The sequence below is a fragment of the Serinus canaria genome, chromosome 1, assembly GCF_022539315.1.
Source record: "Serinus canaria isolate serCan28SL12 chromosome 1, serCan2020, whole genome shotgun sequence".
NCBI lineage: Eukaryota > Metazoa > Chordata > Aves > Passeriformes > Fringillidae > Serinus > Serinus canaria.
The window spans coordinates 34,862,463-34,887,705 of NC_066313.1; the positions used below are offsets into that span (position 1 = coordinate 34,862,463).

A 25,243-nucleotide genomic window follows, 5' to 3' on the forward strand; every position below is an offset into this window, starting at 1 on the left:
TGGAATCACACTTCCATCCTCCTGGGATAAACTGTCATTCACACTTTGAGAAGAATGAAGCCATTCTTTCTGGAAATTTTCTTGTTGGATGTTGGGTATCATTTGGAGCTGAATGGGTTTTTTATTTTATTATTAGTTCTTACTTGCTTGCATTTATTAATGTAATTTTAATGTTTCTTTTCATTTGGGAGGACTCTTTCACATGGTGTAAATGTGCTTTGATACTTCATAGTTAAAATAAATTTAATTGCAGATCTACAGCTATTCATTATTTAGGAAAAAAAATCTATACCAAAAAATAAGATTGATATTTTGTGCAATCCTGATACAATATGATCACTTTTCTTCTCTATAATTCATGCTTTTCTCAAGAATTCACCCACAGATTTTTTTTTCCCCCTTTCCTTTTAAATTCCTTTCCCAGGTAAGTAATCTGCTGACCATCATGCAACTACTTGGCTGGTTTTGAGGTTTCTACTCCATTTCTCACAACACACCTATAACTAGTTTTATTCCCTGTTCTCAACTGGCAAATTACTTAGACACGTTTGTTGAGCTCCCATTTTCAAAAGGTGTAACATGGTTTTGTTCCTAATTAGACAAATGTGTCATCTTTGCCCAAGCAGAAGGCCATCTGACCTAAATCTGTGCCCTTTCCAATAGATTTTGATCTTGGGATTGTTCCTTTTAAAGACCAATTTCCTGTGTACTTAGTGAGTTCTGATATTCCTGGGATTCATAGCTGTTTTACATAATACACATACAATGAACACACACCCCACTAATAGTTTCTTTTATTTAGGATCATTGCCTTTTTCTTCTTTTCCCACAGACATATCATCTTTGCTCCAAGCAGCCACAACAAATATGCAGGAGAATCCTTCCCAGGAATCTATGATGCCATGTTTGATATTGAAAATAAAGCTGATCAACATGAAGCCTGGGAAGAAGTGAAGAGGCAGATTTCCATTGCAGCCTTCACTGTGCAGGCAGCAGCAGACACACTGAAGGAAGTAGCATAAGATGAAGGCTTTGAAAACTCCCACAGCAGAGTGTGGCACACAGAGCTGTCAGGCTGCTGCAGTGTCCCAGAGTCCCCAACAGCCTGCCCTGCCTGAGCCTCCCAAACAACACGGTAGGTGAGCAGAGCTCTGTGTGTCAGAGAACTCCTGAGCTAGGAATTGCTGCGTCTCTGGTACTGACAGAACTGTAGCTTTATGGAACAGCCCTAGATGGAAGCAAATTTGGGGGTGGGGAGAAGCAGGAACAATCAGTTTCTGATAAGAATTTTCTGAAAGATCTACCAGCTTTGAGGACCCAATGTTTTGGATGTATAGTTATGAAAACAATTAGTTGCCAAGCCACCTGCAAATTTTGTCCAAGGCAGTGATCAACAGCACACATTTTGATGGAAATGGTGTGATACTCAGCCTGTACATTTTTCTTCTTCTGATAATTACTTTTATAAAAGAAGACACCAAAGGCATCTCTGAATTTCAGAACCTATTCTGCAGGACTGGTGAATCTTTATACTGATTTACTTTCTTTTCCTTGAAAAAAATAAATAAGTGACTCTCCTACTGATTGCCAAAGCAGTACTGGCTATTCCTGATGATCAGGGAAAACAGCTGCTTATATGCAGAAATCCAAAACCATGTTCTCAGTGGAGTGCACATACATCCCTCTGAAAGTCTATGCATCTCCCTCCTTTATTTGCACTTTGGAAAAGTGCAAATCTCTCTCCCTGCTCTTTTTGGCACTTTCTCTAGTTCTGAACCCATGGCAACTTTTGTTGCTATTTTTTCCTAGGCAATCTCATTCATATTTTTTCCATCTGAAGGAGCTGGAGGACACTTGTTACTATTAGCATGGAGCTTAAGATAATTTTGTCTTCAAGTAAGACCTGAAGAACATTTCCCATCAGGAGCTGATTTTACATTCAAGGAGGAACTGAAATGCTTGAGAAGGCCAGTTGTACAAAACTGTTGTTTGTATAAAAAGAAAAAATAATTAAAAATTTTCATTTTCCCTTTTTTGCCCTTAATTTGCCCTTCAGGTGTAATTCTCATCTATATGCTTTAAAACTAAAAAATTGCTAGAATTTTACTGAATCATACTCCAGCTTGAGGAAACTGACATTAACCAATTTCATCTCTTATGTAAAATATACTAGTTTTTCTCACTACCATAAATTGCATCATGTTGTGGGAATAAAATCTTTGTTTTATGGAATAGAACAGATGTGGCCCTAAAAAGGAGAGAATTACAAAAGCAGGACAGTTGCTGTTCTCATCTCAGATGCCTTGAATTCAAACAAGGGAACCAGAAATAACTTGTGGGAAGTTGATTTGGGGGATATATGCCACCAAGAAGAGAGGCTTTCACTGGCATCACCTCCAATACACCTCCATGAAAGATGGATTGTGTGCTTGTGGATGTTGTTCTAATAATTTACTGTTCAATTGCTCTTCACAGATCAAGCCTTAGGCATGTGAGGAGGAAATTACACTTCCACAGTCCATGCTTTACCTCTTCTGTTGGGAAATGGAATGAAAAACTGACCTTGCCAGCACACACATAAGAGACAGGAGCAGTTGCTGCAGGGGCACAGGAGATTCTCACCCTTTGTTCTGGCAAGGCTCCACCTGGAATGGTGCTTCCAGCCCTGAGGCCCCAACATAATAGTCATGTGGGCCTGCTGGAGCAAGTCCAGAGGAGGCTATGAAGATGATCAAAGGGCTGGAGTATCTCTGTCAGGAGCACAAGACTGAGATGGCTAGGGTTGTTCAGCCTAGGAAAGGGAAGGCTCTGGAAAGACCTTATTTACAGCCTTCCAGTGGCTGAAGAGGGACTGTTTCCAGGGGTGTGCAGTGATAGGACAAGGGAGAATGGCTTCAAACTGGAACAGGGTGGGTTTAGAGTAGAAGAAATTCTTTACTGTGAGGGTGGTGAGGTACTGGCACAGGCTGCCCAAAGAAGGTGTGGACGCCCCATCCCTGGAGGTGGTCAAGGCCAGGCTGGATGAAGCTCCAAGCAACCTGGTCTAGTGGAAGGCATCCCTGCCCATGGCAGAGGTGATGGAACTAGAGGATCTTTAGGGTCCCTTCCAACCTAAATCATTCTATGATCCTATGAACAACGAATACATTTTTGTTGTTCTCTTTACTTTCACCTAACTGGGGACACTCAGTTTTCATCTCCACATCTGTAGCTGAACTTACTGCTTAAGAATATCTTGCAATGATGTGACTGGTACATAACTGCACTGGTTTTTTCCCCTTTCTCCCAACTGAGTTCCCTTCCTGCACCATCATAACTATACATTAACTGAAATGGGCAGTACTGAATGTGCCTCCAAGGGAGGGCTAGGATATCTAAATGGTGGAAAAAAGCCTTTAGTGCCTCTTCCTTATGAGCAGCAGCCAACTTTGGATCTGCCAGTGGTTGCTGCTGTAGGATCATCAGAGTGCATGGCAAACACGGAGTTTCCACATTGTAAGGAAATATTTGATGAAACTTTATTCTTCCTTCATTTACAGAAATGTATAAACCAGTGAACAAATGTTTCACCAGTAAACATAACTCTTTCAGTGGCAGCTAGCCTTTGAGGTTCTGTACTATTACCTTACTGCTGCAGAAGAACACACAATCTCTCCTTGCTTCCCTGTGCAGCTTGAAGCTGTGAGAATAAATTACAGCTCACAGCAGGCTGAATGCACAGCTGGCATTGATTGCTTTGTTCCTCTTGTCAACTTAATTGATAACTGTGTGAATGTGAGATTCATCATGACCAGCTACATCCTGAGAAGTACACAAAATATATTAGATCTATTTCCATTCTTGTCTATAAAGTTCTACTGAGGGAGAGTGATATCCAAACCCTCATAAATAAGGAAACCAAACCACTTATAAATGGCTTATACTAATCAAATTTCACAAAATTCCTTATTCTTGGTATTGAAAGGATCAGTTACTCAGATCTCAAATTGCCTTTCCTTCCTCAGTGAGTAGAATCTTAAGTTCTACTTAGATAAGCAAACAGATAGATAAGCAAACAAGACTGTGTTGCTGTCCCCCAGGCAAAGTGTAGCTCTGCCTTCCCATAATTTTAAAGTGTGAGAAGGGAATTTTTGATAGTCTCTTTAGAAGTGGGTAACATTGTCCTTCCCCAATTCCAGTAGCCCAGATCCTTCAGCCTGGCTGAAACTATCAGTGAATCCTACAAATGGGAGAAACTGACCCTTTAGCCTAGTAGACTGGAGCTGCAAAACAATCTGGCAAAATGAAACTTGGATGAATCAAGTATCACTTGGATATTTGGGTTGTCAATTCCCTGTTTAGAAAATCAGTTCCAAAGGGACAGTGCCCGGAACTTATTTCAGCTTGGAGACAAACTTTTTAGCAGGACCGGTTTCATTAGTACAAGAGGTAATAGTTTTAAACTGGAGAAGGTCCAATTTAGATTAGATACAAGTAGGATTTTCACAATGCAGGTGAGGAAACACTAGAACAAGTTGCCCAGATTGATGGCAGACACCACATCCCTGGTAACATTCAGACTCACAGTTCTGAATAACCTGATCTAGCTGAAGATGGCAATGGGATTGGACTGGATAGCCTTTAAAGGTCCCTTTCAACCCAAACCTTTGTTTGATCCTGTGATTCAGATTTTCTTACGGTTTGCCTTTGGAAAGAAATCTGTAACCTTAGGTGCTGGGATCTCCAGATGACACTCTGTCAGACTCATCTGGGGACTACTCTCTGCAGCTGGCAGAAATTGGACGTGCATGACCTGTTTTTTTCCTCTCTAAATTCCCCTAGTTTTATCTATAGGATTTCAGAGTACAGTTAAGAGTGCTATTGAAAAAGCTGAATGATGGTGAACATCATGAACTTCCCTAGAGCAGGTCAGAGAAGATAACACTAATTAAATGAAATACAGAAATCCGGCTTCTGCTGTTCGGAGCAGAACCAAAGTGCTCTGCTCCTCAAAGAACAGTACCTGCTCATAGAAAGTGCCCTTAGAGAAACCAGCAGGAGCTGAATTTAGCAAGCAGTCTTTGTTAATGGAAAAGATTGTTCCCATTACACCACTGAGACTTGTGCCAGTTACAATCTATAAGGTCAAGGATGCTTCTGTCAGCATCAACAGTGCTTCTCCTGATGGATGCTGCACCCTTAAACATCTTCTTTAGCTTGGGGAGCTAAAGGAATCTAGGAGGAGGAGTAAGAGCGCTTTGTACCTCATGCAGGAAGGGCTGGACCTGGTTCAATTGAACTCCAAACATGTTCCAACCTTTCATTAAGGGAAAGAATGGGAGAGGCAATAATAGAAAAGCATTTCACAGCAGGGTATTGGATAAGAATAGACTTGCTAAGTTTACATGGCACCTTCCCCAGATGTGCTTTGCTAGCCTGCTGACAGTGCAGCTGACGTGCTCCTCATGCTGCCATCCACACTACTTCCAAACTTGGCTGTACTCTTAGAAGGAAACCCAAGTCACAGTTGCTGGACACAGCGACTGTTGTAACAACACACACTTATGTAACCTGTAAGAAGCAGGAGTCCAGGCAGAGGAAACATGGCCAGCTGTGAACACTGAGCACTGAAAGATTTAGATGTGAGGTCGCTCATCCCTTCAGATATCTCTGCAACCACCATCACCCTATGCAAGCATTGCTTTTGTTTTCTCAGCTGTCTCCTAAGCCATATTTCCATACTCTCCACCAGAGCCTGCATGCCTGGACACCACCCGCCTGAACTAAAGCTCTCTTCAGTCTGCAGCACACATCATATTATCCAGGCACTACCCTTTCAGGAGTGTGGGTACTGACAGCAGTGAGTGTTGCCCACTGCCACAGCAGAGGAGTCACACACAAGCATCCTGCCAGTCTTATTACAGGCAGAAAGAAACATAGTTTTTAATTAAACAGGTTCATTGTTGCTATGCTCAAAATCTTAACTGTTTGATTGTAGAATGATTAGTCTCTATTATTAAAGAAAAAAGAGAAGAAATTATAGTGCAAACCTTTCAATGGAAAAGCAGTTATAATATTTGTGAGCTGTTTCTCTTCCTGGGATCTCCATTATCCAGCAGTGCCCCTTCTCCAATCATCCCATATCAATAGTCCTCTACACCACATCCCATGCCTCAGTTTTCAAGGGCCCTGTGTGTATCCCTCTGCAACATGGCACTAGAGTCAGCAGCATGTTGCTCTACATAGTAAACCTGCTTTACTTCTAGCAGTTATATTAAAAAATATGTCTAGAACAAACAACTATAGAATGAGAAACAAGGTAAACCAAGTAAGACAAGAGCCATCTGGACATGAGAAAAGTTTTAACAGTCAAACAAGCCAGAACAAAGCTGCAGGCAGATTAAAAGAAGTTCAGACAAAGCAAGCCTGGCAGGTTCTGGGACCCTGCAGAGCTGGAATGAAGCTTCTGCCATGCTACCAGCCACAGGAATCCTGTGTTCATTTGGGAATGTCAGCAGAGATCGGCATTTGGGGACTACGTGGGGGAGGTCCCAAGTTTTTTAAAGAAAAAGCATTAAGGACAGCTATTTATCCACAGTCATATGCACACCTCAGTGTCCAGTCCTGGTAAACCTGAGAAATGATGAAATTAACCCAGCTTTTCTTTCTGTATTTTCAAACCACCCCTACTCACCCAATTTAGCCCGATGGGATTTTGGTTTTGCAAATACCACTCTTGTCATCTGCAGTCTGATAGAAAACAACCTGCCTGAGGACCAGATATTTGTATAGGATTCAGAGTACGACTGCAGGACTTGGCACTTGCCTCTCAGGCATTACACCCTGTTTTGTACTAAAACACAATTACCAGAATATGGAGAACCTCTGGCAAAATCTATCAGCTCTCCAACAGCTACAGCTCAGTCTGCACAAACCTATACTTCAGACTTCAGTGAAGAACACCTGCAATGCATGGAGGAAAAGGGAGAACGTACAACGCCGCAGGTTGCAATACACTCCTGAATAGTTATGCTTATTGAAGTACCCTTATGGGGCAGTTTAAGGTAAAACATATGTGCATTATATAATACAATTGTGAAATACAAAAACTCATTAAAATGACACATGGTTTAGCTTAAGAATTACGCGCTCAGTATTTGGGTATTACCACCAAACCACACCGAATTTCTGGTCACTTTTCACTGTACAAGTCTCAACCATACCCAGGTCTTCAGGCAATGTGCACCAATACAACTGTTTAATTATAAATGCAACAAATTTAAATTGGCTGTTTTGGAAAGTAAAATGTTGAGGAAAAATAACAGCAAAACAAGCACTGACCAATGCCACTGTGCTCACACAGCAAGGTGAACCCTTAGAAAGGTATGTGAGAAAAGTATAAAACACTGTTAAGTTCAGCTGTTGGGAGTTGTTCATTTGCATCATCCTTAGCATGTCTTCTCTGAATTATTTTTCAACAACAAACATGTAACAATCTTTTTCTTAAAAGCTTATTTTCAACTACATTTCACTATCCTCTATTCATTTTAACAGCCTTCTCTTCTTTACAGCTGTTAAATATTCTTGGAAAGCATAAGCATCCCACTTAAGTTATCCAGTAAAATAAAACTCTGGTAACAGAAGAGCCAAAAAGCTTCCAGTTCACAAAGCTGCAGTTAAAGAACTTAAACAACCTTTTTATTGTAGGTTTTGAACATGAGTTGACACTCCAAATGTTAACTGCCTTCACTATGGGCAGAACATATAAAATTTGGGTTGTTTATGTACATAATGATATAACCTGATTACAAGGCACTCCCTTAAAAAAAAACCCTAAATTAAGTCCCTTGGGGTATAGAAGCACTGCCTTGTTATGCACAAGTTTGATTTCCAATTAAGGAGGAACAAATTAGGTTAAGCACATTAGGCTAGAAGTATATTAGGTTAGTTTTCTCCCAAGCATGGAATTCTGCAGTAATATTGCAGTATCAATATTTAGTATAGGTTTAAATCACATTACAGAGAACAAAGTTTCTGAACTAAAAATATTTCATAGATCATTGTAAGGTAAAAGATCTGTTTCTAGGTAGCTTTAAATGAATTTTGTTGCAATGCAGCTTTAAAATTTAACAAGGAACTAATTCTTCAAATACTTGTTTCTAGTAGGTAACAAAAGTATTTTATTCTAAAGGATGCTTTAATTTTTTGTTTTAACGTTCATTTGACTGTGGATTAGTTTGTAATGTCTGTGACAATACCTTGGTTACCCTCTGGTCAAAACATCTACACAAACTTTGGGAAAAGCCCAAGTATTTATTAACATAGAAGATACAATGCTTCAAGAAGTGAACCCTCTTCTACACTGAGTGAATGCCAGAGGTTTTGGAAAGTTATCTTCTTTTTCTAAAAAAACAGAAAAAAAAAATCAAAGCAGCAGTACCTTCAGCAACTTTAGAAACAGCCACTGTATCTGGAATTATTCTACTTCCATTAAGTTTGCAGCTCAAAAGTCTTGGACTGAATTATTTCTGTTAATGAGACAGACCCTCATCTCAGTAACCACACTCAGATTTCTGCAAAACTCATATCCTGACTGGGCTGTAGCTTTAGAAAGCAACAAGCAAAGAAAGGAACTATGGGTGGGAAAATCCCTTGACAATGCAGTTTCCCTCCTATATGACTTACATGTGGAAAATGTCCACTTACATTTTACTTCAACAACCATGCTGCAAACAGGGAAGTTTGCACCCATAAAAAAAGGAGCCAAACACAAACCCCAAATGCAACCAGCATGTAATAAGAATTTTATTGGATACATTTAGAAAAAAACTAGAGCATGAAGACACGAGATTAATTTCTGCGTGTAAGTTTTGTGAATGTGCAGAATCAAACAGCCATGCGAAAAGTCATCTCCTCTTCAGCTGTAATTCAAGACTCTTATAATGGCAAAATTATTACCACCCTTAAACAGTGTTCCAGACACAAAACTCATTACTTTAAAAAGGATCTCCTTCCTGAACAGAAGTAAAAAAAATTTAGTAGCAAGTTGGGAAAGATGTATCATTAACAGATACAGTATTGAATCAATACTCATGCCATGTTTAAAAAATGCAAGCCAAAATCATTATGTAGAATAGATATATTTTTTTCCAAGGCAAAATTCCTAGTAAAACTAATTCCTAAACTACTGAAATGGTGACTTGATATTGTACACAATCCAGAATACCATCCAATGGAAGATTTTTCTGTCAAGTTGTATCAGCGCCCAAGAGTCAAAGTAGCTGATCAGCCCTGTGCTTAGCAGTGTATTAACATTTCACATAAATTCCAACTCCTCCAAGAAATGTTGTTACAGATACAAGATCATAGAATTGTTAAGACTGGAAAAACCTCTAAGATCACCAACCACCAAGGCAGCACCACCATGTTCACCATTAACCTATGTCCTTAAGTGCCATACCCATGTTTTTTTTAAACACCTCCAGGCATGGTGACTGCACTGCTTCCCTGGGCAGCTTGTTCTAATGCCTGATAACCCCTTCCATGAAACCTGTTTTTCCCAAAATCCAATCTAAACCTCCCCTGGAACAACTTGAGGCCATTTCCTCTCATTCAGTATCACTTTTTACCTGGGATGCAATGTTAGCTATGAAATATGTTGAATAGGAAAATGAGCTTATACATGAAGGAAAAGATTAAGATTTCTGTCATAAACTTGTATACCCATGCAATTTTTTGTATTATAAAGGGATTGTGAAGGTGAAGTTATATATGCACCTGGACAGTCAGCTTTGACTCATGTAACATGCTTATCTACATGTGTAACACATAAACCTATACTGAAACACACTACAGCTCTTAAACACTTGTTTATAAAAATATAGTTAGACTGCATCAACTTAATTTGATAAATACAGCACAAGTCCTGAGAGGATGAAAAAATGATGAATTTGACACTGAGTATTCTTGCTTATACTGGTTTGAACATAGTGTCATATAATTAGACAGGTGAATGCCTGTGATCAAATATCACTTTTCTTACTTAACAAATCCTGATTTTGGGAAAGTATCCATCATGATTGGTTTAGTACACTTCAGTTGGCCTACCTTCTCTCCACACTTAATAATAAAAGTTACAATCAAGCCAATATTCCATCCAAGAGTATGCTATCACTATGCATGTCAAGATGTCATTGCATGAAACACCAGGAACAAAACTTGGTGTGCTGAAGCCTGTTGTTACCAACCGCTCAAAACACACAAATTCAGTGCGTGATACAGCTCTTGCAGCTTCAGGATAAATGCAGACAGATTATAGGTTTTAAAAAACTGCTAAGAATTGCTGCAGCTAAACAGACAGCTTATGGCAGTCAAGCCATCTGAAGGTTTATACTTTTATTTTGAAAAGCATCCCAGGCCACAGAAACTATGCTGTAATTGTACAATCTACACCTTCTTGCCTGACCAAAGCTGGTGGGGTTTCATGGATTCTTTAATTTGTTTGCTTGCTTTTTTAAACAGGTAAACAGGTAAGCTTTAAAAGTGATTGCATTGCCACTGATGGGGGGAGTCATTATAGAACACCGGAAGTATCTTTAGCTTTGTTCTGAAAGTATGAACAACAGGAGAAGAGCAGGAGAAATGAAAAAAGCAAAAGCAAAACTGGGGACGGTGTTTACAGGAGCTTTCTCCCACTTATCGCCAAGGTGTCTAAGCTACCAGCAGAACATAGTTTGAAAGAGTGGAACAAGTAGTTACAGGATCCCAAAGCCTGCAGCATTCACATGAGATGGCCCATTCATCTACATTTCTCTACATTTAGGGTTTAGTGCACTAAGGCAGAATGTAACTTATTTAAAAACAGAAATTGTTTTCCCAAGGAATTTCATTTTCCATGTAGTTCTTTAAAATAGGTTTTACATTATGTAAACCTAATGCACATGAGGATGCAAATTAAGAGAAAATATGTTTTCCATATTCTTTAACATATTTAGGATATTTATATAGCCATATGGATAGACACATTTGAACTTGCTTGTTAAACAAGAACTTTATCCTGGCGTTTAAGCACTACTAATTTTGCTGTCCAAGTTCAGAGTTCTGCACCCACAAACACAGATGGCATGCTAGTAGCTACAGCTAGCTAGAATTTTTCACCCACTGATGCTCTCAGTGTCACACTAACAAGCACTCCACTTGTTGGTTCAGAACACATCAAGGAACAACTGTTCAATTTTCAGAGGACCACCTGGCAGGCACGTATTTTGTAAGCTTGTACCCTATCACTTTGCAGTACCTGACATTTTCAGATTAAAAAAAAAAAAAAAAGAGAGGAAAAAAAAGCATTATCAGAGGTTAACAGAATCTATACAGCAGAATTTAGAGCTGAAATTTTTTAGAAAGGGCCCAAGGGAGCATACAACCATGCTCAAACTAAGTAATTGAGGACAAAGGATCTTGAAATTAAGGTAGAGAAGCACCAAAACAATTTTATATATGTGTACATATATATATATATATATACTTGTGTCACCAGTGTTACCTTCTTGGTGTTCAGGGATGGTTTCTTTGGTAACGTACTTCCTACTACTTTAAGCATGAAGTAGGACTTCAAGTACTGTTAGAGACGGAAATCTGAGTCAAATCATACCTATTGGAAAACAGCAAGATTCTCAGAAATCTGTACTTCACTTCAGAATGCCTTTACTACACCCTGTGTTTCTCCTGACACTATTCCAGGTCTGCCAAGGCTGGCAGATGAGCATCCACACATTTTAACAGTCCACAAGACCTCTTGTTTTTTACATATACGGGATTAGGCACAATAAATAATGGTGTGCATTTTTTATTACTTTAATAGGAAAACATTTTTATTTCAGCTGCAAGCCAAAATTAAGAAACTATTCCAACCAGAAACAGCAAGTAATGTTACTCTGTGTTGCTGCCTGGATTTAAAAAAAAAAAATCTCATTTTTACAGCTATCCTGTTTTCAGCCACACACCTTTACCGATGAACTGAAAACAAAACTAAGGCCTTGATTTCTAATTACAGTCTGCTCAAAAGATACGGTATTCTTTTGAAGTATTTTGATTCAAAGGTACAATTACAATATGAGACAGAGATTTTAAAGCATGTTGTTTCTCCTAAGATTTGCCCTGTATATAACTGCAGTTCTTAAGACGACCATTCTCAGAGTCAAGAGACACACACATCTATGTGGAAATTGTTTTACCAAGACACCTATAGTGTGTGTCTTGGCTTCTCCTACTACACATATCCATCTACTTTGAGAAGAGTTTTGAGATTTTCAATGTTGTAAAATAGGACAGACTATACATTCTAAAGGCTGCCAAATATATACAGCACTTTGGTAATTTTACAATAGTTTGCTGTTTGAAGAGTTTGCATACTCTTCCCAGCTGAAATGCTAAGTTATACAGACATTTCACTGTCCATTTGCTTTTATATTGAACTATTCAAATAGCAAATGTAAAAGAATAAAAGACAAAAAATCCCTTCTTGCCACCTGTTTTAAAATTTTAACCTGATCTGCTTTGATACTTGAAAGACAGCAGGAGTCAGCAAGTACTGAAATCCTTGGAATAACACCGTTCATTTAATTCCTCTAAAAGCCAACAGGTATTGAAAGAACATGAAAGTCCTTGTTTCAGAACATTAGAGTCTACAAGTGTACAACTTCCTATTTCTATTTATGTAACCTTTTACTCTAGATGTAGAATTACATGCTAAATCAATTCAATCTCAGATTTTTGTATCTGCATGACTGTATCCTTCATAACAGTGTTGAATTTAACACTGGCTACCGAATGCATCCAGTCTAAACAGAATAGCTGAAAAACAAAGACACCCACTGCGAACAGAGAGCACTTCTACTGGGATAGTCAGTGCATGGTAAGGAAGGTTGCAAGTGAAGGGCAATAGCTATTTTACTCTAAATTCCCATGGGAACATTGCATCTAGCATAAACATACTTATGGGAGCAAGAGGAGAAATAACTGTTACCCTTTCAAGTTTACACCCCCATTTACTGTGCGTCGAATTTCTTTCTAGAAGGGAACAGATGAACTAGCATTAAAAAAAAAAGGAATCTATATAAAGTTAAATATTTGATTACAGTAGCAAGTCACCACTTCATCAAGGGAAATAACTTGTCTCTTGGAATCGTTATTGATCTGAACTCTCCTGTTTTGGTTGTGTGTTGGATACTGGTAACTCCAGACTTGCCCATAGCAGGGGCTCTGCTTTCCTCATAGTGAGCTCAATCTTTGTAGCAGTCATGTTCACGTAACTCCTCTTTACATCGATCACCTAGAACAGTAAAGGTATTTCATGCTTTAATTTAACAGACTGATAGACACTGGGGATGTAAGTTAGGGAGTACCTCATCACTAAATTTCAGTAGATGTTAACGTAGATGAAGATCCCTCTAGTATCTTGAAAAATCAAGACTGTTTCCCGTTCCCAAGCTATGGAATGTTCATGGCATAAACACATGCCTATGCATATCTAACATAAGTTGGCTAACATATATAACCAAGGGTTTTCTGCAATACCACTGCCATGGTGTTGGGATCAGAAAGGACCTTGGAAGGCCGCCTTCTGTACAAAGCAGTGCCCATTATGATGTCACACTGGATCTCCTGGGTCATTTTACTCAGACTTAAATGTATTTACTCATTGTCATGCAAAAGAAATTCTTTCAAAAACAGAGTAATGAGGCAAATCAAACCATTCTGAAAGAGAAGAAGATAATGGCTTTTGCTTCAGTTCCCTTCTGGGGTTTTTTGTTTGATTTTTTGTTTGTTTCTTTTTAATAGAAAAAATATTTTTATACTTACTCCCCATAACTTCACACTACGATGAAACTCCTTTTCTCCTTCAAATACAATATGGATATTTACCTTAACAGAAAAAAAAACCAAAAAAAAGAGAAAAGTTTATCATATTAATAAAACATATGACATCCCAAGCATGTTTAAACACAATATACCATTTTAGGATTTTGGTCATTGTAGGATCCAAGTGATAAAATTGTCCCTCTGAAATAGAGATGAGTATCTATTTTAATAGATTATGATACAGTGGCAATCAACAGTGACCACTGGTATCTTATCATTTTAGATAAAGAAATCAGACAGGCATTTTAACACCTGTGTAATATTAGTAGCTGTGAAACAGCACACAATGAAGAATGGTATCAAATTACATTAAGTCAAATACAAGTAAATGATGACTCTATAATTATTTATACATATGGTGATACAAACTCATTATGTTTTAATTATGGAAGTCAAATCAAAGATTTTTTTTTGCATACTTTATTGCAGCTTAAAAAAACCCCCACACATTAAAGTGCAGATGTCCAAACAGAAGGGAGAAAAAAGCTATACATACTTGAAGAAACACAAATGCCAAGAAAAAGCAGTTACTCAAAAAAGAGTCTTATGCTATCTCTGCCTTGTAAATAAAGCTGAGCAGATTTTCCTAGGTTCAAGTTGCTGATCTAAAGGTAGAGGCTCACCATTGTGCTATTAGCTTCTACGTAGCTCAGATCAGGGATAGAGTTTTTAGCATATACAGAAACAGTCACTTCTCCTCCAGTCTGGTGCCAATCATGCCTGCATGGAACTACTTTTGTACCCTATATAAGGAAAAAAGGTACAGGAAGAAAAAGACTTAGAATTACATTTGAATATTTTTTTACAAGATTAACAGCATAAATGCCCAGGACTTTTTTTAATAGCCAATTAACATAGCTAGTAAAGAACTCTATTTCATCTTTACAGGAGGCTCAAGACTCCACTTGCAATTCTTTTTACTAAGAATTTCAGTATCTCTGTCTCAAACAAACTATAACAAAAAAATGTTACTTGGTGGATAAACTTCCTTTCCAAGACTACAGCTAGCCAGCAGGTTATAAAAAGGAAATGAACAAAGAGAAAGAATGCCATGCTTCAGAGTCCTGGAAAAAAAGTATTACTCTCTATTCTCTGACGCAGAAAAAGTAAGTAAACTGAAGAAACCCTCAAAATAAAAACAAAAAGCTAAGGTAAAAAACTTCCTTGGAAGTTGGATAGAAGCCCATTATCTCAATACACATACAATTAATACATTCATGGTTTCTTTAAATGTGGATAAATTCTTAACTCTTTCTTCTACACTCTCCTGCTTTAGACTCATCAGTTCAACTTCTTTTTAATCCCTACCTTCTGCACTTGCAAATAATTCTTGAACAAAAATATAAATATTCAAAGCAAGAAGCAATTATAAGTTTAAAGGAAGTAAAGGATTTGAGGAGTAATTGCTCTGGAATGAGGTAATGAAACTACACTTCTAATAATATATCTTTTATTTTCTTCTGTTAAAACATTGCTCATATTTGCAGTGTCAAACCCTTTTTGCCTCAGCAACAGACAACACATTCATAACAAAAACTGTTTGTTCACCTGCATCCATTGTGTGAACAAATATAATATTTTTAAAGAATGGAGTAGTCCTGTACCACAGACTACTTCACACACCATTTCTCAGTTTTCCTGCTCTGCATATTATGTATCCTCTACATTATATCAGAGGTAGTGATCTGTAATAGCTCAGCTACAGGAATAAATCAAGCTTCAAGGTTCAAACTACATTTCAGTATTCAAAATTCAGAATGGCCAATTATAGAATGCAATCTTAATGCTACTTACTGCATCCTTTTTAGTCCATACGTGTGTTCCTCTTGTGCAGCCTTCTTGAGCTAAAAATGTATTGAAGTCAGAAGTTTTTCTTTTACAACAGCTCCAATACTTCATCCTTGAAAGTTTGCAAAGTAATTAACAAACAATATTTAGGACACTATTCACTGTGAACATTTAAGATCTTTCCTTTATGCAGTATTACAGTTACTTCTGTATAGCCTCTTTAAGCACTGCCATTTTTGACAGATGAGGGAATAGAGAATAAATCAAGGCAACATCTATAAAGAAATCAGGAACACACAACAGACTAGTTAAAAAACCCTGAAGTTAACTGAGTACTAACCCTTCACAGAACACAGGTACAAAAATGGAAGTTAGCTGAATACTAACCCTTCATGGAAAATAGGTACACCAGAATGGTATATACATACTTCTTCTGTGCTGTGCGGTCCTTCGTATGTCTGGTGGGACAAAGCATTAAGAGTGTATTACTGTTACGGGATTTGGAGCAAGAAAAAAATAACACACACCAAAAACCAGAAATAATGACCAATGTATAAAAAAGCTTTTGGGTCAATATTCTAGACCTAATGGCTTGTTCTAGCTTTTCAAAGTAACCGTTCAACCTTCCTTCACAGAAGGTTCTCTAGGACTGCTAAGAAGCTGTACTTTGTATTAGTTCAATGGCACACATCAGTGGTGACACCACCTATGCTCATAAAGCTTACTGCAGATCCTCACAGAGATTTTCATCTTTAAAACACTCTGAGCATTCAGAGAAAACAAGAACTTGAAAATAAATTAAATCTGTCATTCATAAAAAACATGGATTCTCTAGAGAAAGTAAAATAAACAACATACAACTTAGCCACTGATTATCAGACCAGCTTTTCTCAACACAAAGACTGCCAAAGTTTTCCTCCCACCAGAGCTTCGGTAGATAATGCAAAATCTGCCAGGTAAAATAGCCATTTAAATTTTACTGTCCCATTTTGCACAAAACAAGCCTTTCAGTGTAACTTTCACTTCAAATGACTACGTAATATAATGACTAATTTTGGTCCTAGAAGTGTTAAAACACTGACTTTTTAATTCTTCTTGCAGGAAGCATTAACTGTTAAGATCTGTGGATGCTTCTGATCTATACACATTATCAAGAGCAACTCAAGTGTTATCAGTAAGCCACCTCTCACCAACATTATATTTGATATGTTAAGCTGAAACACCTCAGTACCATGGATTTGACAAGCTTACTAATTAGAAGTTCATGACAGGTTTAGGAAAAAAATCTTTGACTTTCTGCAAACAACTCACATTTGTTCATAATAATGCATGTTATCAAATATGCATTTGTTAAACCCAATGAACTTTGCCTTTCCAAATGAACTTGTAGCACACAAAAAACCAAAACTACTCACTTAATAGCTGAGCAGCTGCATTTAGAGTACAACTGAACCACTTACTTTTGAACAGCCTGCATTTTTACATGCCGTCCCAATCTTGATTTCATCACTATCTTCCTCTGTAAACAGATTATTGTAGAAAATAGCAAATGAATTGTATAATCCACTGAACACTTTGCTTTCATTAAGGACTAAAATGAGCCGAGGAGGAGATTAGAAAAGCCTTGCTCTTCAAGCTTCTATTTCCTGTCTGACTGTGAAATCTGCCACAGAGGTAGAGAGAAACATTCCAAAAGCTGTATTACCTATGCATCAAATTCTAAGCTCTGTATCTTTACACATCTTAAGTGGGGTAAATAAAAAAAAGATGAAGGCGATCATTACAATCACAGGGGAAGCAAAGAATCATTCATCTTGTTCAGTTTTGTAAAACTAAGAATGTAAAAGGCTTCAACTGCTGTCTATAAATACACACAAGGAAATAATTTGGATACCATGGAGAAAGAAGAGCTAAATTAGCTTGGCAGAAGAACAAAAGAGCATAAAATGGCCACAAGCGTAGGTTGAAATTATAAAGTTACTTAAGGAGCAGTGTAGTTCTGAAACCAAATTCCAAATAAAATGTGGGAAAAAAGAGGCAAAACAGACAAGGGAGAACCAACTAGTCTTCCAAGGAATTTCACCAGTTTATGAAGGCTTTATATAATACTGTCTCTGCAATAATAGGGAGTAAAGTTCATTTCTTGGTAACTCTGTCAGTCACATATTCAGAAATGGATGTTCCCATTACATCCATTCTAACAACAAAATCTTAGAAAAGACACAGTTCAAATAATGCTAATGACAATGAACTGCTCCTGACAACCAAGTCTCCATGTTACCCACATCTGAACTTCAATCATCATTTCCTGGACTGGAAGGTATCTCCCAGATTATTAAGAAAAAGAACATAATTACAGGAAACTTCAGAAATGACAAGATCAGCATTTCATTTATTTTTGTGACACTTAGCATCACATACCTACTTAATCTCCCTGTCTCCTTACCTTTTCTCCCTTCGTTTTCTGATGACAGTTTCAGTTTATCGAGAGCTTGTTTCAAGGAAGCTGACACTTTCAGCTGCAAATTTGTCATTGGCTCATCTGGGCTAAAAAAATCCATGTATTAGTGTCAACTTACTTCATGAGAAAAAATTTATAGAAGACAAAGTAGTAACTTCCAATCTTCCTATCAGGCTCTTCCTTTCAAACCTCCTTTCAACAAACAAACTACATTTGTAAACTGTTTATGAAAAAACAGACTAGAAACTTAGAAGGCAGTCTTAGCTTTCAACTGAAAAACCTAAATATTCTACAAAAATAAAAATAAATCAGAGATACTAAGGAATCTAAATACAAGCATCCCAAAATTTTTTTATTACTGTTTAAAATGCTTAACACAGTTTCTAGTGGCATTTTAAGCCATGAGGTTATAGACTTCAGTTTTTGCTTCTTGTGTTGAAAGATCAAGTACTTCTTTGTCATAACCAGAATTCTTTTCTCGTATTTTGAAGCTCAAGATAACAACATCACTTCTACCAAAATCAAGGTCTTCTAAGGTTAATATCAGAATTTCTAGACTTTATGTAGAAGAAGTGTTGTAGAAATGTACAACACTGAATAACCAAGCAAGCTTTAACTTGGCCAACTGATGACAAATTTGGAAAACCTTAAGTTCCACATACTGTACCTTGGTCTCTTAATTGTTTCCAATGGTTTTGGTGCCTGAATTATGTGTTCTTGAAATTTGGGTTTCAGTTCAGCCAGCTCCTTTCGTTCAGAGGTAGTTTTGACTTCTGGTTTAACAGGCTCAGGAGGTTTCTCGCTGTTATGGAAACCCTTTGTACAGCCCTATTGTGGAAAGCATATGTTTTTATTTATATATAAATGCAACGTAGTTCATATGCACTATAAATTAACAAAAACTGCAACAAGTCTTCTTGACTCATTTCTTCAGCTCCATCTTTTTCTTTAGCCCACTCTTAACACTGGCTGCAAAGGCAACCCTACCACTAAAGTGGAAAATATTTTCATTTTGGATATAAGTTAAAAGAAAAATGCATACTTTCTGTAGTCAAGCAGAGGCAATAAATGTGGACCATCCTTCTTTATTAGCAAGTAGCTCTAGCCAAACCTATTTTGATAATTTTAACAAAGCTTGAAAATGAGCTTTGACTTCAGCATTATACGAAAAAAAATAGAGCATATAAGATTTAAGACATTTTTAACAGAAGTAGGCTAATTTAAAACATATAAGCACATGCACCATTTAATATTAATCACTGTCACTTGACAAGTATTGTCAATTTGTAAATAGTAAATTGTAGAATAGAAATTGTAAATAATCAAGAGTACATACCACAATGCTTAAGAAGTCAGAAAAGTCTGTTGTTCTCCTCTTACAACATGACCAACCCTATAAACATTTTGAAAGAGAAACAGCATAGGCATGACTACCAAACTTGACAACAGCTTAAAAAAAGAAAAATATTTATTATATTTCTTTAAAAGATGTGGCTTATCAAAATTAGCAATTGTTTTCTTCCCTACTGTGGACAATAGTATCATCTGCATTTTTAAAAGTCAGAGAAGTCTTCTAGTTTGCTGGTGCTGCCTTAATCAGAAAGTTCAGTAAATGTGAGGCAATAGTTTCAGGACAAGTTAGGTGCCAACTCTGTGCAATAGAAAACAGAAACGTTACTTCATCTCATTAAGTAACACGTAAGTCAAACGAACAAAGACTACACCAATGAGCCAGGCCCATCTGGTCAATGCACAGGCCCTCTTCCAAAAATGATAGGGATTTTTTTTTTCCTTTTCTTGAGCACCACCCAGATCTTTCAATTTCTTATTTCCCACCAACAGACCTGGATATGTGCATTGCACAGCTATCCAACTGCATCAATCAAGAGCACTTTTTATTATATAAACCAGAAATTCAATTTTAGAGCAAATTGCCTTGCCACTGTGAATAATATTTCTTAGAACTCAAAGAACCTTATTAGAGGCAACAGTTTGACTAATGCACCACTGCTTTGAAAGCTTAAGTGGTGTAACACAATGGGTTTTAGGTAGGTGGTTCTAAAATACCCTCAAAATATAAACTATTTCCACAGTTGAGGAGACAAAAGGTTCATCCTGCCTACCTAGATTATCTAGAACTCATAGCACAAAGAAAACTGCTCATTTGCAATTATGATGAATTTTTAATAAGGTCAAGAGGCAGGATAAGGAGAAGGAGGAAAGTGGTACTTGTTTATAAACAGTGAAAAAGTAAGAGAAAGAGGCAGTAAACATAGGTTTTTGAGCTAACTCAAAATAATTTCTTTGTAATTATGTAGAAGATTTTTGTACTGTGCTCTGAGTACAGCTATAATTTTGCACAAAAAAATTTACCATTGTTTAAGCAACTGTACAGTATTTGATCTAAGAGTATTTGCCCCAATTTGCCAGTGGCACATGATGGCTGATTCCAGAGTCAGGTACTGCAATATAAGCAACGGCTCACAGCAAACACACTGCCCAGCAGCGTGAATGCAGAAGCTTTCACAGGGCCAAAATACACCACATTGTTGGGATGAGATGCACTTCCAGTAGAAGAAGTTCCTAAGTACCAAAAAAACCCCAAAAACCACTCACTCCCCTCAAATCTCAGCTAACAGCAGTTTAGTGTTGTAAGAAAAGCCACTTAGGCTACATCACTGTTAATAAAGTGCCAGGCTCCATTTTTGGACACCAGATTTTTGACTACACACAAATTATTAGAATGATTTCCAGCACTGTTTCAGCAATTATGTCTGAAATGATCCCCTGTAAGCACTTTGTATGCATCCTTGAAGAGGGAAAACAGTTTAGCACAAAGCCAAGAATGGGCTGTGCAGTTGGCCTAATCACTGGAGACCCATCACAGGTATATTTAATTCTTCACTGAAGATGGAGCCCAAGAATCCTGGACAGCTGCATAAGAGGCATGGCTGACCAGACCCAATTTTACTAACATCCTCATTTGGCTGATTAAATGAACGTGACTGTATTTTACAGCAGACAAATGTCACATACACATTAGTGCCCTGGCCACATTAGACCACAAGCAGCTGCTCTGAATTCCAAGCAGGTTAATTAATTTAAAGAGTATGAAACCTCCCAATGGCTCCACAGTCCTATTTGGAGGACCTAATTAAACTGCTGAGAGACCTAAAGTCAGTTAATCAACAGGAAACAAGTCATCTAGACTTGCATGGCATTTAGACCATAGGAGTGGAGTTTTAAATTTCTTTCTCGGGAATTAGTAACTATGCTTTTCTAATTTTATGGGGTTGTTCATGATAGGCTGAACATCAGTTTCTCAGCACTGAAAGATCTGGAATTAAAAAGATGAAAAACCACATAGATAATACTTAAAAGGACAGTTGCATACTTACTTTGAGAGCATCATGAAAAACGGGCACACCTGGATGGTATGTGCATGAACCTAGAAGACAATGATTAATATTAATATTGAGGCACACCAAGAATCTTTATTCATATGATTACAAACCCAGCAAAAATGCCACATTTACAATTCAAGTATGCTATGAGCTGCCCCACTTCCCCAAGTGCACATCATTACTCAGAAAAATCCAGATTCCACCAAAAAAGTTATCTGAGTGCATATATTAAACATAAATAATCAGGTCTTCTTTCTTCTTAAGTATTATACAACACAAACTAGAAAGCAGGTATCTAAGACAAACTACTAGTTCCATGTGCAGCAAGGAAACTCTCTATGGATCATGCCTGGCCTCACCAATAATTTTGCAGAAGTAAGAAGGTGAACCTATGGCTACCTGACAAACAGAAAATACTGATTTATCTCTTCAAATACATCTATTTGAACCTGATCAGAGCTTTCTGCTGAGAAGCATTCTGTTAAAAAAATCCCTTGATGTAAATCATGAGTTCATGATTTGAACTGTAATTACCTGTATGTCTGTAGTATCCTAAGCCACCTAAGGATTTAAACCCAAAGGTTAGTCTTCCACACACATGCAATTTTGATGTATCAATACTATTTATTACTAATAGATTCTGTACAAACACTTCACTGGAACACAATCTCCATTAATGAACGTGTTTGAATTCACAAATGTTTATCAACATTACACAGCTGTTCTCTTTTACTTGTATGCCTTTAACATGTAATAAAACTGTTCTGATTATATAACTTCTCACTGACATTTACTGCATGGACAGTATTTTACTGACTTGACTCTAAGCACCATCTTTTAGCCTTTAAAGCAAAATTAGAAACACTTTAAATTAAAAGTGACACAAACAGTAACAATGCACATAATAGGAAGCAAAACAAAAAAGTGATAAATAACTTCATTAGCAATCTGCCTAAAGATATTTAATAGGCAAAAAACCCAACCCAGACAGTTTTATCTTTTTTATAACTATGTAGATTTTTAAAGAAACCTCATTTTGCATAATGTCCTTTGATTTTATATTCAGTGTCTATGTTTAAAGCACTAATACAGTCTAAGGGACATCAGTGCCCACCTTAACTCAAAATGCACATATTTTGGGACATGAGTCCTCCAGCAAGACTTACAAATATATCCATAAACCTCTATCAATTCCTTCAGTTTCAGGATGAAAAGCTAATGCTGGTAAACCTCACAGGAAAATTAAAAAGGAAAAAAGATGGTTATTTTGAATAGAGATCAGGACTTCACTGTTAAAGCAAATAAAAGTAGAGGCTGCTCTTTTCCAAAAGTATGAAAGTACGTCATTAGAAGTATCATGAGAGTAAAAATAAACTCTGTTTTGTAGCAAAGATTACTTCTGAGTCAGAAGACTTAAATGAATATTTCTAATTACTCACTAGAGAGATGCTGTTAATAACAGCTACCGTTTTAGAGACCAGAACCATCACAAAATCAACTAACTCAGGGGTGGCTACGCTCCAGCTCAAGGCAGACACAGACAAGTGCCTGGTCATCCACCTGGCCAAGTGCAATCCTTTTTCCTCACTCCCTGGAGCCTGGTCTGCAGAAGGTACCAAGTGGAGCAAATGACAGCCCACTTGGCTGCTGCTTCCTGAGGGCCCTGCATGCTCCAGGAGAGAAGATGCCAGGACAAGGAGCTCTGCAGTGCCTCAGCAGAGCCAGCGGGATCTGACCACTGAGGCGTCTGACCATTGTGCTTGCTAGAGGACAGTAAAACACCAGCCTGTATGTGCTCACACCGAGTCCAACAGAAAATTAGGATACAAACAGATAAAAGCATAGTCTAGTTCTGATTCACATGAAATCAGATTACTGCAGCTTTTGGTTGCTGTTTTACATTTTCACTGAAAAACAACCCCAAAACCTAAACAAAACAAGTTACCTCTCCACTGCTGTTAATACCTTTCCTTTACCAGGAAGACTGATGTATTTCAAAGCCATTTTCTCCAACCCTCAGATAATTTTTGGAGACACAAGTACCATAACTTTTCACGTTTCTGTTTGTTTGGAGCTTTTCTGATGTCAATTTCATAGTCAAACTGATCCTACCGTGCACTATCACCTTACTGCTGCATCCTTAAAACACTTTATTAGTTCTTTCACTAAATATCAAAGTAGAAATCTGTAGGGGTCACCCATATGAAAAGATGTTTCTCTGTAGCAATCTGTGAATAATCACATTTACCTTCAGAACTGCTTAGTCTAGCACACAGTGATTCCACTACCTGTTCCAGCCACTTACTGGAACAATTTTCATGTCATGAAGTTGTTCTCCCCAAGCCAAGCACCGCAGAGTTAGCATATAGCCATGCCAACCTGACCTAGTTTACTACAGCTTGATCACAAACTGTAAAGAACTGTTACTTTCATAAGGAGCACAGGTCACAAAGTCCTAATAGGATTTCTTTTTTTTTAAGCAATAAATACCCTTATCTGCTTTGCCTTTTGGGGCAAAGGGGTTTAGGGAATAGTGGTGGAAGAGATCACTAAATGTAAGCATTCCACAACCATGTCTGCTTCTGCTATTACTAACATTAGCAAGTCCTGCTCAATAGGTTGCCCCTCTCTATGCAAAGACACGTAGCTGAGAAAAATAAACACTCTTTATTGCCACGGTTCTAAACCACGAAAAATGTGCAAGCTAGAACATGTTAGCCTACTTCTAGCCCCGGGGATCACTAAAAATTAAATGAACACAAAGAGAGCATTCTAGAAATTCAACCAACACAGTTACTTTATAAACCAGGGGAGGGCGATTCTTCTGAAAACTCAACTCACTCTTCTGCACCTCTGCAGATTTATGAAACGCCAAATGACAGAGGTTAAAATACGCTTCACCAGCATTCCCAGCAAACACAGAAGCACTGCAAGCGCTTAAGGCACTTGGAAAAGCAGGCACACGTGTGCAATTCAGATACATATAATTACCTGCTGCAAGTCCGCACACTTGAACTAAAAAAAAAAATGTAACAAAACCCAAACAGACCAACCAAACGAAAAAAAAAAAAAACCCGCTGGTAACTGCAATGAATGCAACACCCACAGAGGCCCTCAGCAGAGAAGCCTACATTGGCCTTGAGAGCCTTTGGCACAGATGACAGCGCTGTGCAGCGCCGGGCCTGCCCCGGCCCACACGCGTGTCCCCGGGGCAGCCGCACCCCGGGGCCGGGTGACAGCCCCGCAGCACCGCGGGGCCCGGCCCCGGGCAGGACGGGCTCACTCCGCCCTGCAGGGCCCCAGAGGCCGCCCCTACTCCCCGCGCTGGCAGCCAGGGAGGCACCGCGCCCCGGCCAGTCCGCCGCTCTCACCCTCCGTGTTGTTCTCGGGGTCGAAGCGCTGCCCGCAGCCCCGGTTGTAGCAGAGCAGCGACATGGCCGCAGCACCTCCTGCCCCGCCGCCCGGGAGATCCGAGCCCGCAGGAACACGGCGGAAGGAAGGAAGGAAGCCGGGCAGCAGCACCGGGGGCGGGGCAGCTCCGGCGGCGGAAAGAGCCGGCCGGAGCCTTCCGGAATCTTCACGAACCTTCGGGGGCCGGTGAGAGCGGGCGGGCGGTCGCGCAGGCGCTGCTGCGGGCCCGCGGGAGCGCCCGGCGGCCGGGCCCGGTAGTGAGTGGTGCCGCGGCTGTGCG

General features: G+C 38.5%; 2 protein-coding genes across 2 annotated transcripts in view; one reads left to right on the forward strand and one right to left on the reverse strand.

The window, feature by feature from the left end:
- LOC103827253 (N-acetylated-alpha-linked acidic dipeptidase 2-like) overlaps positions 1-11,321 on the forward strand; it is a 39,489-nt gene extending 28,168 nt beyond the window's left edge. Inside the window, exon 19 of the mRNA XM_009102744.4 lies at positions 833-11,321. Within this exon, the coding sequence (XP_009100992.2) occupies positions 833-1,022 (190 nt within the window). The 3' untranslated portion in view covers positions 1,023-11,321. The remainder of the gene's footprint in view (positions 1-832) is intronic.
- CHORDC1 (cysteine and histidine rich domain containing 1) lies at positions 8,761-25,145 on the reverse strand. The gene is made up of 11 exons (XM_009102745.4): positions 24,924-25,145; positions 21,547-21,596; positions 19,485-19,541; positions 18,816-18,976; positions 18,134-18,234; positions 17,148-17,206; positions 16,075-16,145; positions 15,694-15,799; positions 14,523-14,642; positions 13,840-13,902; positions 8,761-13,309 (listed from the first exon to the last, which is right to left on the reverse strand). The coding sequence occupies exons 1-11, from the start codon at positions 24,985-24,987 to the stop codon at positions 13,166-13,168; spliced, it is 996 nt and encodes a 331-aa protein (XP_009100993.1). The 5' UTR covers positions 24,988-25,145; the 3' UTR covers positions 8,761-13,165.
- Positions 25,146-25,243: the final 98 nt, after the last annotated feature.

Excerpts from the sequence above, each read along its gene's own strand:
- CHORDC1 (XM_009102745.4), bottom strand. The coding sequence starts at position 24,987 with ATGTCGCTGCTCTGCTACAACCGGGGCTGCGGGCAGCGCTTCGACCCC. Across the intron at positions 18,235-18,815 it reads GAAACAATTAAGAGACCAAG|CCCAGATGAGCCAATGACAA; the intron begins GTACAGTATGTG and ends GGATTTTTTTAG. Across the intron at positions 14,643-15,693 it reads TATGGACTAAAAAGGATGCA|GGTACAAAAGTAGTTCCATG; the intron begins GTAAGTAGCATT and ends TTCCTTATATAG.